Genomic DNA, 12,722 nt, shown 5'->3' with positions numbered 1-12,722 from the left:
GGCCCTAGACAGCTGGGGAGGACTAGCCTCCGAGGGAGGCAATGGTAAACCCTCTCTGAATACCGCTTACACCCTATTCATAGGGTAGCCATGTCGGGATCAACTTGAAGGCAGTCCATTTCATTTCAACTCTTTCAAAAGCAGCAGTATAAACCCAAGGTGACAAAGTAACCATCAAAGGCCCACTTCCCACAATTCAGTCCCACATCATCAGCCCCTGCAAGCACAGCCAATGGCGAGGGGAATTGTAGTTCAGCAACATCTGGAGGTACAAAGGTCCCCCACACCTGCTTTAAACCTTGACATTGCTTCACATGATATATTTAGAGTAATGTATAGTTAGGCTCCAAAGGACACAGTGAGAAGGGCCACTGCTCTGTGGCAGAGCACATGCTCCACACGCAGACAGGGTCAGGCTCGGTCTGTGGAAACTTTCATTAAAAAGAATCTCAGGTAGCAGAGATGGGGATGATCTCACCACCACCACCCTCCCAACCTGCCAGACAGCTGCTGCCAGTCAGCACTGGGATAGCCTGACTTGCTAAAAGGTCATTTCTTATGTTCAGTGGCTACACAGAGGAGAGAAAGAGAAGATGTGAAGATGGTTGTGGAGGGCAGAAAAGTTAGTAGAAAAGGAAATGCAGAGAAAGAAGAAGAGATCAGCAGGGCTGCTGTACAAAAACCATCAACTGACCAAAAAAAAGAAAAGAAAATTAAAAAACATTTAAATAGACTGGTACCAAGCAGTGTGCCCAGCTTCAAAGTAATTGGGTTGCTCTTGTAGCTGTGCCAGTTTATTCACAGGTGGGCAGAAAAGAATGAAGCCACAGGTCAGACTGATGTTGAAGATCCAGTACCCTCTTAGGTTTCAGGGAAAGCCAGTCATCATTGGTAGCTGTATAAATGCAGGGCACTTACAAGTTTTGCTGGAGAAAATAAACTCATTCAGCCCTCTAAACGCACTAGTTTTGTTCTTAATTTTAAAGAACCATTTCTTAAGCCCTTTTTTGTATGCAAAGCAATATCTGATCTGTTTGCAGAGAAAGTGCATGGAATTAATATGTACTTGATTAGTGTTTGGCTGAGGCAGCTAGCTATGTGGCTTTACATTGTATAGAGGGTCTCTCTCGTTTTTGTCTAAAATCAAGCATAGTAGGTTTCATTCCCAAACAAAAAACAAGGAGCGACATGACACAGAAACTTCAATCCACATGCACTTCATACCTGGAAGCACCATAGGTTTGCGTTTGCGAGCTTTTGGTTTCACGTGTTTTTCAAAAAAGAAAAGGAAAACATAGGTAAGAAAAAAGAGAAGGAAAATAAAAGGGGGGGGAACAAAAGTATTTAAAAGGAAGGTGGGAAGAAAAGAAACAGAACAAAGAAAATTAGTATATGATTTAAGTGTATTCCATCGAGCACGTAAACTCTGAAAGGGCTCAGCAGTCAGTCCACCTTAGAGGCCTAGATTTAGCAGAAAGGCAGGATATAAATATTTTAAATAAAGAAATCTATCTGTTATGAGTAGTACTAGTTTTTGCCTCCAAAAAAAACTGGTTTCTGGATTATGGGCAATAGGGGTGTGTTTGGTGGCAGAGACGCAGATACACTCCCGATACCAGCATCGCTGCTGCATACCTGGATGTGACTGTGGCAGAGAGGCTTACTACCACCATGCTTCACTTTGCTCCATCCCCATCCAGGTAAGCAGCAGTGCCAGGAGAGCAGCTCCACACCAACATTCATGCAGCTACTGACTATGAGTAGTTCTACTTCTGGGTCATCACCAATAACATCAAGGTTACACTCTACATTAAACACAGAAGAGCAGAGGATGTATTAAAACAGGGAAAGGCAATATACCCTGGATGTGTGAGGACATTCAAAGCAGCCTTCCCCAACCTGGTACCCTCTGCTGCTGCCTCCTACCTCCTTCCTACATCCTAAGGTAAGGTACTAGGCCTAGGAAAGAAGCAAGGCAGTGGTGGTAATGCTGCTTGCAGTATCAAGGCAAGCAGGGCCCTGGTTGTAGCACAATGCAAAAAGAGCCCTGCGTGCATTGACACTACTCTAGAATATTCACGAAAGCCTCTCTGTTAAATGGTGGCAATTCCTCTAATACCAATCATCTGCATGTGTTAAGGAGAAGGTACCATTGATCAAAGCCCACTGCCCACCCTAGAAGAAGGTTGCAGGTTTGACTCATTCCCCAAAGCTGTCTGTCTGTCTGTCTGAATTGCTGCAAGCATTAGTGATGACTCAAACCTACAAGGAAAAACACGTTTTTTCGTGCTACTTAAAGAGAGGTTTGCTCTTTTAGCCAACCTGAATGTTTTCACACATTATGTAGTGGACAAGGCTTGCCATTGAAAATGCACTGAAAAGGGAGCCAAGATGGGCATGTCTGCAAATACAAGTTTGTCCCTACTTGTCTGTTGCTCACACATTACATTATCAAATGCCCTAAGGAAGATGACAGAACAGGGCAGACTGAAGGCTGTGTCATTGTGAAGAATGAAAGCTTCAGCCAGAATGGAGTATCAAGGGACCTCAATTAAAACTCCACATTGAGTGAACTGGAAAGCCAAATTCAATAAATTCACCAGCAGCAAAATAAATTACGTACATCATACACACTACGCATCACAAACGTTGACATACGATAGCAGCTGTAATTTAAAAACTTTGATTCAAAACCATCCAGATCTTTGTGGATATGCATTTAAGCTGATACAACTTCACATGTCCTCAACAAGATTTGAGTCAACCAAGCACTGCCTTCAAACATTAAAATCCTTATCTGTTCAATCCTGCTTCTCACCAGAGTGATTTGACCTATTTTCAATTGGCATATAGTATCAATGCATACACATACAACATTTGAGCTATTTTGCATGAATTTTTATCATGGCTGATTTTATTAGGTACATTGTTGTTCTGATTTGGAAAATTCATTTGACCTGCTCTTATATACTTAGCAACAACAGAAGTGATAAAATGTTGGGCTAGATACTCCATCTTAATACTTACTGAAGAGATGTGTGTCTGGATTCTGCCATGTAGGCGGGGGGCTCAGATGATGAAATGTTTTTCAATACAAAAAAATAAAACAACCTCCCCAGGAACAGAAAACAAGCATGTCAAGAAAGGAGCTAGACCAAAACCTGATGTGATGAAAGAACAAGTGCTCCCACCTTCCTTGTGAGGCAGGACAATCTGAGAAAAGCTTGCTTCTTAAGAACTAAAGTTAGACACCTTAAACTGGGCGCATGAAAATCCAGTCTTGCTTAGACATGAGCAGCTAAGCACATGTACCAATCCTATGAGTTAGCAAAGTTACCCAGTTAACTCCAGTTTTCTAATTCCAGAACTTAAGTAAGAGAAATAAGAAACAGCATGAAAGAAAAACAACCAATTTCTAGCTAATCTTACAGTGACACCACTCCTAAGTCAGTTTCAGCAACTTATATACTGTGGCATCTTTGCACTTGCAAAGGAGGACGGGATACCTTTGGAGCTCGATGTGAACAAGCAGAATTCTTCAGGGCAAATAGAGACAAATGACATACTTAAGCCACCCCATTTTATGGTCACATCCACACCTTACATTTAATCACACTTATACCAGTAATGGTTTCCCCACAAAGAATCTTAAGAACTGTAGTTTGTTAAGGGTGCTGGGAACTGTAGCTCTGTGGGACATTGCCTCTCAGCACCCTTAATAAATTATAGTTCTCATGATCCTTTTGGGGAAGCCATGACCATTAAACTGGTATAATATTGCCAATTTGCTTTTGGGCCACCTTCAAGGTTCTTGTCTTAATTCACAAATCTCTGAACAACTTGGATCCAAAGTGCTTTAGGGACCATCTGAGTCTCAGGGCAGAGACGCACTTACTGTTCTGCTGGTTCCAGTGTGTCTCCACCTCTCTCTTCTGAAAAGGGGGGCACATGCTAGTGCACCCCCTCCCTTTTTACTGTAAAACCTGGTGGGAGCAGCCTGAGTGCAGTTTCTTTTTTCTAACTCAGCTTCAAAGAGATTTCACTGCTGACTGGCAGATCAATCCATTTCCCCTTCAGGTGTGTCCAATGGAAACGCTTTGCTGTAGGCAGAACGATAGTGCTGCGTGATTTCAATGTCCATGCTGAGGCTGCCTCTAGTGTTTTGCCTCGGGACTTCATAGCCTCCATGACGACTATGGGGCTGTCTCAACTTGTTATTGGCCCAACACATAGGGCAGGGCACACCCTCGACTTGGTCTTTGCTCCAGATAAAGGAAGGGGTGATCTGGAGATGGGGGGTGGATGTCACCCCATTGTCATGGTCAGATCACTTCCTGGTGAAATTTAGACTTATGGCTCCGATCCTTTCCTGCAGGGATGGTGGACAGATTAAGATGGTCCACCCCGGAGCCTAATGGAATCCACAGGATTCCTGAATGCCCTGGGGGAGTTCCCAGGAGATACAGCAGGTGACCCTGTTGAAGCCCTTGTCATGCTGTGAAACAGCAAGGTGTGTCGGGCTCTTGACACGATTGCTCCCAAGCACCCTCTCCAGCATTGTGGAGCCTGGCTTGCACCTTGGTACACCAGTGAGCTAAGGGCAATGAAACAGGCTGGACAAAGGCTAGAGTGCAAGTGGCGAAAGACGTGCTGTGAGGCTGATTGGGCAGGAGTAAAACATCATAACCGTGCCTACTGTGTGGCAGTGAGGGTGGTGAAGAAGGCCCACTTCTCTGCCTCCATCGCATCCTCAAGTAGCCGTCCAGCGGAGCTATTCCATATTGTCAGGGGTCTGTTGACATCAACTCCAGGAAATGCAGTTTTAGACCCTTCGGAGGCCCACTGTGAATTGTTTGCAAGGCACTTTGAGGGTAAAGTTGTTCGCCTCCGTAACAGTCTTGATGCCCCATCCACATCTACTGTAGTCCCCAATGAGGTGTCCAGTGCAATGTCTGCTGCAACGTCTTGGGAACGGTTTCAGTTAATGCGGCCTGATGACGTGGACAAGGTGGTTGCGATGATGCAGCCAGCAACATGTCCTCTCAACCCTTGCCCTTCTTGGCTTATTAAAGCTTGCTGAAGGGGTCTGACCAAGTGGATCCAGGGTGTGGTCAATGCATCATTGCAGGTGGGAGTGGTTCCAGCCACCTTGAAAGAGGCGGTGATCCGACCACTCCTGAAAAAGCCCACCCTGGACCCATTGGTTTGTGACCACTACTGACCGGTTGCAAATACCTCCTTTCTAGGGAAGGTGATTGAGAGGGTTGTGGCACAGCAATTGTAAGTACTCTTGGATGAAACAGATTATCTTGACCCATCCCAATCTGGGTTCAGGCCTGGTTATGGGACTGAATCTGACTTGGTCGCCCTGATGGATGACCTTTATTGGGAGAAGGACAGGTGGAGTGTGATCTCTCAGCGGCTTTTGATACCATTGACCATGGTATCCTTCTGGGCCGACTTGGTGAGATGGGTATTGGAGGCACTGTTTTACAGTGGTTCCAATCCTATCTCCAGGGTCACTCTCAGAGAAGAGCATTGGGTGACTGTTGTGCTGTGGGGTGCCGCAGGGTAATATCTTGTCCCCCATGCTATTTAACATCTATATGAAGCCCTTGAAGCAGTCATCAGGAGCTTTGGGGCGAGGTGTCAGCAGTATGTTGACGATACCCAGCTCTATTTCTCCATAACATCTGTATTGGGAGAGGCCATGCAAGCCCTTGACTGCTGCCTGGACTCGGTAGTGGGCTGGATGAGGGCCAATAAACTGAGTCTGAATGCTAGCAATACAGAGGCACTGTTGTCCATGCACTGGTAACCTCCAGGCTGGATGACTGTAATGCGCTCTATGTGGGGCTGCCCTTGAGGTTGGTCCAGAAGCTGCAGCTGGTGCAAAATGCGGCGGCAAGACTGCTCACTGGGGCAGGGTATCGCCAATATGTCACCCCGCTGCTGAAAGAATTGCACTGGATGCCCATTTGCTACCGGGCCAAGTTCAAGGTTCTAGTTTTGGTGTACAAAGCCCTATACAGCTCGGGACCAGGATACCTGAAAGACCGTCTTACCCCTTATATACCCAGTCGATCACTGCATTCTGCAGGTGAGGGCCTCCTGCAGAGACCATCTTATCAAGAGATCCATTCCACACACTATAGGAAATGGACTTTTAGCATGGCGGCACCTACCCTGTGGAATTCCCTCCCCTTTAATATTAGGCAGGTGCCATCTCTGCTATCTTTTCGGCGCCTTTTGAAGACTTTCCTCTTTCAACAAGCCTTTTAAGTTGAGACCTATCCCAGTCTGCGTCTGTGTTAGAATTGCTTAATATGTTTTTTTAATAATGTTTTTAACCCTTTTTAAAGTCATTTCTTTTTTTTAATGTTTTTGAAGTTGTTTTGTTTTAATGGATTTTAAGGTCTGTTTTTATGATGTTTTTATGATGTTTTAAAGTGTTTCAGTGCTTCTGTTTGCCGCCCTGGACTCCTGCTGGGAGGAAGGGCGGGATATAAATCAAATAATAAATAACTAGCGAGCTCACAGCCTGAGTCTTTATGCTCTACTTCAATAACTGAGACCCTCTGGTGAGGCACTTCTCATGGTTCCCCACGCCTCTGTGGTTCAGTCAGCTTTTACTAGGGTTCAAGCCTTCAGTGTGGCAGGCCTTCCCCTGTGGAAATCCCTGCCAATAGAAGTTCACCCTTCTTTTAGGCATCTCCTAAAAACTGTGTTATTCAGACAGGTCTTTGCAGTGTGGATTTCTTTTTCCCAACTAGTATTTATTAATATTATTGATTTTATTGATGTTTTAATTGTTGTTGTTGTTGTTCACAACACAACAGAAAATTCTGCAAATTACTTGGGAAGACAGATGGACTAATGTTAGCATTTTGGAAGAAGCAAAGACTACCAGTGTTGAAACAATGATTCTTCAACATCAACTTCTCTGGACCGGCCATGTTGTTGGAATGCCTGATCACCGTCTTCCAAAGCAGCTCCTTTACTCCCAACTTAAGGATGGAAAACGGAATATCAGTGGACAGCAAAAGAGGTTTGAAGATGTTCTTAAAGCGAATCTAAAAAAATGTAACATGAACATCGAGAACTGGGAAGTCTTGGCCCATGAACATCCCAAATGGAGGTTGGCTATTATCAAAAGTGCTATGGACTTCGAAGAAGCACGAATACAGGGCAAATGGGACAAACGAGCTAAGCGGAAGGCACGTCAAACAAATCCTCACTGCAACCATCTTCCATCTAGAAACCTATGTCCTCACTGTGGGAGGCTATGTGGATCCAGAATTGGCCTCCACAGTCACTTACGGACCCACCATTAAAGACCTTATCTTGGACGAAAATCTTACTCGGCTACGAGCGATCACCAATGACAAATGATGTTGATGTTCTTATTCACCCTTCACCAGAAGGTTCCAGGGCAAGTCACAACGATATAAAACAAAAGTTGTAACAAATTGCATTCACAACTAGAGGAGATCCTAAAATTTTTGCCATTTTGTATGCTACATACCACCTTGCTGTATTTGTATGAAAGTGAAGTCTATAAATATGTCAATAGATAAAATAAAAAAACAGTGCTTTAAATGTACAGTGTAGCTGTGACCTATATTGTGTTCTAGGGGCCATGCTTGTGGGGATGGGGAGAAGGCAGCATCCAATCAAACAGTAGTAAAGAGTGTGTGACGTGTCTGTCTTTAGGCTCGGAGACAGGTGATCAGCTCTTTGCAGGAAAGGAAAAAGGATATGAGAACTGAGGTATCATCTCTTTTTCCCAGAGCTAAGATGGCTTTAGCACCAGAGTTTCCTCTTACATGGATTATTTAAAGATCATACATCAGCCTTCCCCAGCTTGATACCCTTGAGATGGTGTTGGACTCCAACTCCCATCAGCATCATAGCCAAAGGGCAGGGATTATGAAAGTTGTAGTCCAACAAGATAATTGGGGAAGCCTAGCGTACATGCTTTGCTAATTTCTCCCCAATAGAAAACAGATCCTTTTGGGTATTCTTAGGGACAGAAGACTTGGAACTCAACTGTCTGTCACACCTGACATGCTAGTTTTCTGTGTAGAAGGAATTGTTTTTTATAGGGCAATGATCAGTCATGGAACACAAACACGAACACACACACACACACTCTCTCTCTCCCTCTCCCACTCTCCCCCCTACAGTCCAGGCACAGGTTTCCCTTCTCTTAAAGATGATTAACATCCTAAGGGAGGCAGGCAATTTGAAAAGTGTGGATGTTGGAGGGGGGGAGAAGGTCTATGTTGTTTCAATCATGTAAGCTGCCTTGAGAACTTTATTAAAGGGCAAGATATAAATGTTTACAATAAAACAAGCTAGCAAGGCTTCAGCTGATCAATGCTGGGAAAGATCAGTATTGAAGAAAAATTAATCCTGATGACAATGATGACTTTAATGTCTATGATGCTCTGGTCCCTGCCCTGAGTAGTTTACAGTCTTAATATTTAACAGTAGGGGAGGCACAGAGAAGGATGGAGAGGCAAAGATAGCAAGTGAGAAATATAGGCAACTGCTATTTCATCAGAGACCTTTTTTTAAAAAAAAAAATCTCTCCACTTTCAATGCCTTTGAATGACATGGGAACAGGAACAAAGGAAAGTGTTTGTGGGGCTGCAGGTAGAGATAAAAGGAAATTTGGGATATATGGAGGATGTGGGCTCCTTTTTTTTTTAAAGCCCCTAATTCTCAGCATGCACAATTTCATGACAGATATGCATTATGACTGTATATACTCTAGATCAGGCGTGGGGAACATTTGGCTCTCCAGATGTTGCTTGATTACAACTCCCATTATCCCTGGCCATTGGCCGTGCTTGATGGTGATGATGGGAATTGCAGTTCAGCAACATGTTGAAGGCCAAAGTTCCCCACTCCTGCTCTAGATAGATAGTACCTCTTCTGCCCTACTAGGGAAGACACCTTCTACCATCCTATGGTGGCTCAATTATAGCCTGCTATAGCATTGCTTGAAATGTAAGCAGAGTAGTTCTAGAATGGATGGAAACGTTGCCTCCAGTGAGTTACAATAATTAATTAATCCTCTTTGTTATGAAGGCAAGCGCTGTTAATCTTAATTACAAAGAAGAAAGTTCTTTGTAAGAAAGTTCTGTGACCTTCTCAGGATCACCGTAAAGATGTTTGATGCAGAAAGGACTGTGAGGAAATCCAGATGTGGAATTCACAAACGAATGCAGAATCCCCCCATCTGGTACATTAGAAAAATGGCATTTTGAAAATCATAGGTTTCATATTTCTAAAAAGAAATCCTCCAAGACTTTGGCTGTTTTGTAGAAATCTAGGCAATATCTAGTGATATCTAGAGGAGAGCTGGGGTGATCTTCCACATCTCATAGACTGGGGCTTTAGTACCCTGCACAGAATCTCTCTTTGCAATGCTTCTGTTCCTTGATAACTTCTCCTCAAGAACATCTATTCCTCCCCCCCTTCCCAATCTTTCTTTTCTAATTGATAATTTCAACACAGATTTGCCTTTTTTAGTTAATAAAAAGGGCAGATTGGTTGCAAGCAGAGCTATCTTTGGTGACAAAATCCAAGCCCCACACATCCTTATTTACTTAAGTTTGGCACTGCTGTACCCTACTGATGTCAGATATCCATGGAAACTGAGCAGACGGTTTCAAAACTATTTTCCAAATGACTTTTGCATATGCATGCAGTCTTTCTCTAGAAAAGCTGGGGGGGGGGGGCTGCCTCCCACAATTGTACATCCGGATGCCAGATCCTTAAAAAAAAACACCAGCATTAAATGCAAATTATGTAATCCCTGTGAAAAGGCTGCAAAAGGCAACAGTGGAACTGATAGAACGTTATCCCCACCTCTGCAAGCCCAGAGATGTACCTTCAGAGAGGAAATGAAGATGTTCAGAAACTCTTAGGAACTTTACATCACCCATTAAATTCAGGTCTACAGTGAAGGCACTTCTCTGGACTCAAGTATCATTCCTTCCTATTTGTACGTGGGACTAGTTAATATGCAACACTTTGCTTAAACTCCAGAATTGTGTACAAAGGCTGCAAAGAACAAGGTTAAGAACATAAGAACATAAGAAGAGCCTGCTGGATCAGGCCAGTGGCCCATCTAGTCCAGCATCCTGTTCTCACAGTGGCCAACCAGGTGCCTGGGGGAAGCCCGCAAGCAGGACCCGAGTGCAAGAACACTCTCGCCTCCTGAGGCTTCCGGCAACTGGTTTTCAGAAGCATGCTGCCTCTGACTAGGGTGGCACAGCACAGCCATCACGGCTAGTAGCCATTGATAGCCCTGTCCTCCATGAATTTGTCTAATCTTCTTTTAAAGCCGTCCAAGCTGGTGGCCATTACTGCATCTTGTGGGAGCAAATTCCATAGTTTAACTATGCGCTGAGTAAAGAAGTACTTCCTTTTGTCTGTCCTGAATCTTCCAACATTCAGCTTCTTTGAATGTCCACGAGTTCTAGTATTATGAGAGAGGGAGAAGAACTTTTCTCTATCCACTTTCTCAATGCCATGCATAATTTTATACACTTCTATCATGTCTCCTCTGACCCGCCTTTTCTCTAAACTAAAAAGCCCCAAATGCTGCAACCTTTCCTCGTAAGGGAGTCCCTCCATCCCCTTGATCATTCTGGTTGCCCTCTTCTGAACCTTTTCCAACTCTATAATATCCTTTTTGAGATGAGGCGACCAGAACTGTACACAATATTCCAAATGCGGCCGCACCATAGATTTATACAACGGCATTATGATATCGGCTGTTTTATTTTCAATACCTTTCCTAATTATCGCTAGCATGGAATTTGCCTTTTTCACAGCTGCCACACACTGGGTCGACATTTTCATCGTGCTGTCCACTACAACCTCGAGGTCTCTCTCCTGGTCGGTCACCGCCAGTTCAGACCCCATGAGCGTATATGTGAAATTAAGATTTTTTGCTCCAATATGCATAATTTTACACTTGTTTATATTGAATTGCATTTGCCATTTTTCCGCCCATTCACTCAGTTTGGAGAGATCTTTTTGGAGCTCTTCACAATCCCTTTTTGTTTGTCAGGTTGAAAATTGATCAGCTTGAAGAATCTGCAGTTGAGAGGGGGGGTGAATTTGACCATTAATTTTAAATTGCTTGCCAATGTCACCTCTGCACTGAAATAGTTTATCTGGACTTGCTGTTAAAGGCAGGGAAGCATAGCTTTCCACTCTCACTGCTGCTCTTCGGGCCTTTAACACAAAATCCTCCCAGTTTAAACAAGATGTGGTGCATCAGGCAAAGGTTGCAAAAAGAAGGAAGTGAAACTGATAAGCAGTGGTAAATTCAGAAGAGCAGGGTCCCTTCACGATAGTCACTGCCACACCCCCAGGAGTCACTGTCTCTTCTGAAATTATAGAATTATAAAACCAAAATAAAACTGGTGATTTTTATATAGGCTCCTTTCTCCCCCCCCCCCGTCTTTCTCTCTGAGGGTTAAATGTTACCAGAAACATTTTGATTTTAAGATTTCTGAAATGAAGCCAAGAGTGGGACCACGATTTGGAAGACCAAGGTACTTTTCCATGAATCTCACTTCTCCTTTACCCTCTGAGCCAATCAGCATGAAAGGGCAAGCATGTGTTAGCTTGAGAAGAGTCTTCTCAGTGACTGACTTACCTCTTTTCACTGATTGACTCCAATGAGCACAAAAGGGCAAGGAAACATGTTGTTAGCCAAGTGAGAAGACTCTTCTCAGTGGCTAACATGCTCCCCTTTCATCCTAATTGGCTCATATATAGGGACCCTGCTGGGACCCTGCTCCCCAAAAAGTAAGGGGTCTCCCCCGCCCAATACCCTGGGCGACTACACCTCTGCTGGTAAGGCTGAAGGAAAATAAACCCTACACTGTGGAGGTGAAACTGACAAGGTGTTTCAAACTGTTTTATCCCCACCCAGGGAAGAGAGTAAGATAGGCAATATGTCAGTTTCAGCATAGTTTATCAAGCTTGCTGGATAAATATTTGAGCTTGTACAGGCTATTTCCATCCACTCATCTTTATTATTCTCTCTTGAGTATCATGCACAAGAATTGGCACACCCTTTTTTCCCCCTCTGACAGAAATTACACAGGTACGTGATGCAAGGGCAGTCCAGGATGTTTATCTGACCCAGCAGAACTGCAATATCCCCATTGAAAACAGAACCTGGCAGATTACCAAGGCATGTCTACTGGGGCGCCTCCGAATGAGACTGAGAATTGGTCTATATAATTTTTATTAAAGGGATGTAATAGCACATATCTGTTGTCAAAACAGCATGCTGATTTTTCTTTATGGAAAAGGAAATCAAAGTACCCTACTTTTTATTATCATTTATTTATGGTAATGGTTTTTACATTACAAAAAAAATGGTACAATCTTTTATTCCCTCCCTACCCACACCCTCCTTCTGCCCTCATGCCCAGCACCCACAAGCATTAAGCCCATGTACTGAGATCTTTAAATGAAGCCCTTCTCCAGGTTCCATCTGTAAAAAAAGGTGCATCACACACCCACAAAGGAGGCAGGCCTTTAAGACTGGTGCTGACATTGTATTCTTTTTGGCACAAGATTAAGACATTATCTACCCAGGTTTTTACATTTACTATATTGTCATGGCTAATTTAATAGTTTTTGGTTTATTATTTTGCAGATTTCATTATGTTATCTTGATTTTT

General features: G+C 43.6%; 1 protein-coding gene across 5 annotated transcripts in view; it reads right to left on the bottom strand.

Annotated features, from left to right (window-relative positions):
- Positions 1-12,722, bottom strand: part of KCNQ2 (potassium voltage-gated channel subfamily Q member 2) — a 160,173-nt gene that overhangs the window by 51,132 nt on the left and 96,319 nt on the right. For 4 of the 5 annotated variants that reach the window (XM_061630248.1, XM_061630247.1, XM_061630250.1 and 1 more), the window contains exon 9: positions 1,225-1,254. The exons of the other annotated variant lie outside the window; for it this stretch is intronic. In XM_061630248.1, coding sequence (XP_061486232.1) covers positions 1,225-1,254 — 30 coding nt within the window. The remainder of the gene's footprint in view (positions 1-1,224; positions 1,255-12,722) is intronic. 5 annotated transcript variants of the gene reach the window in all.

The sequence above is a fragment of the Rhineura floridana genome, chromosome 6, assembly GCF_030035675.1.
Source record: "Rhineura floridana isolate rRhiFlo1 chromosome 6, rRhiFlo1.hap2, whole genome shotgun sequence".
In the NCBI taxonomy this organism is placed as follows: Eukaryota; Metazoa; Chordata; class Lepidosauria; order Squamata; family Rhineuridae; genus Rhineura; species Rhineura floridana.
This window is presented reverse-complemented; position numbering and strand designations above follow the sequence as displayed.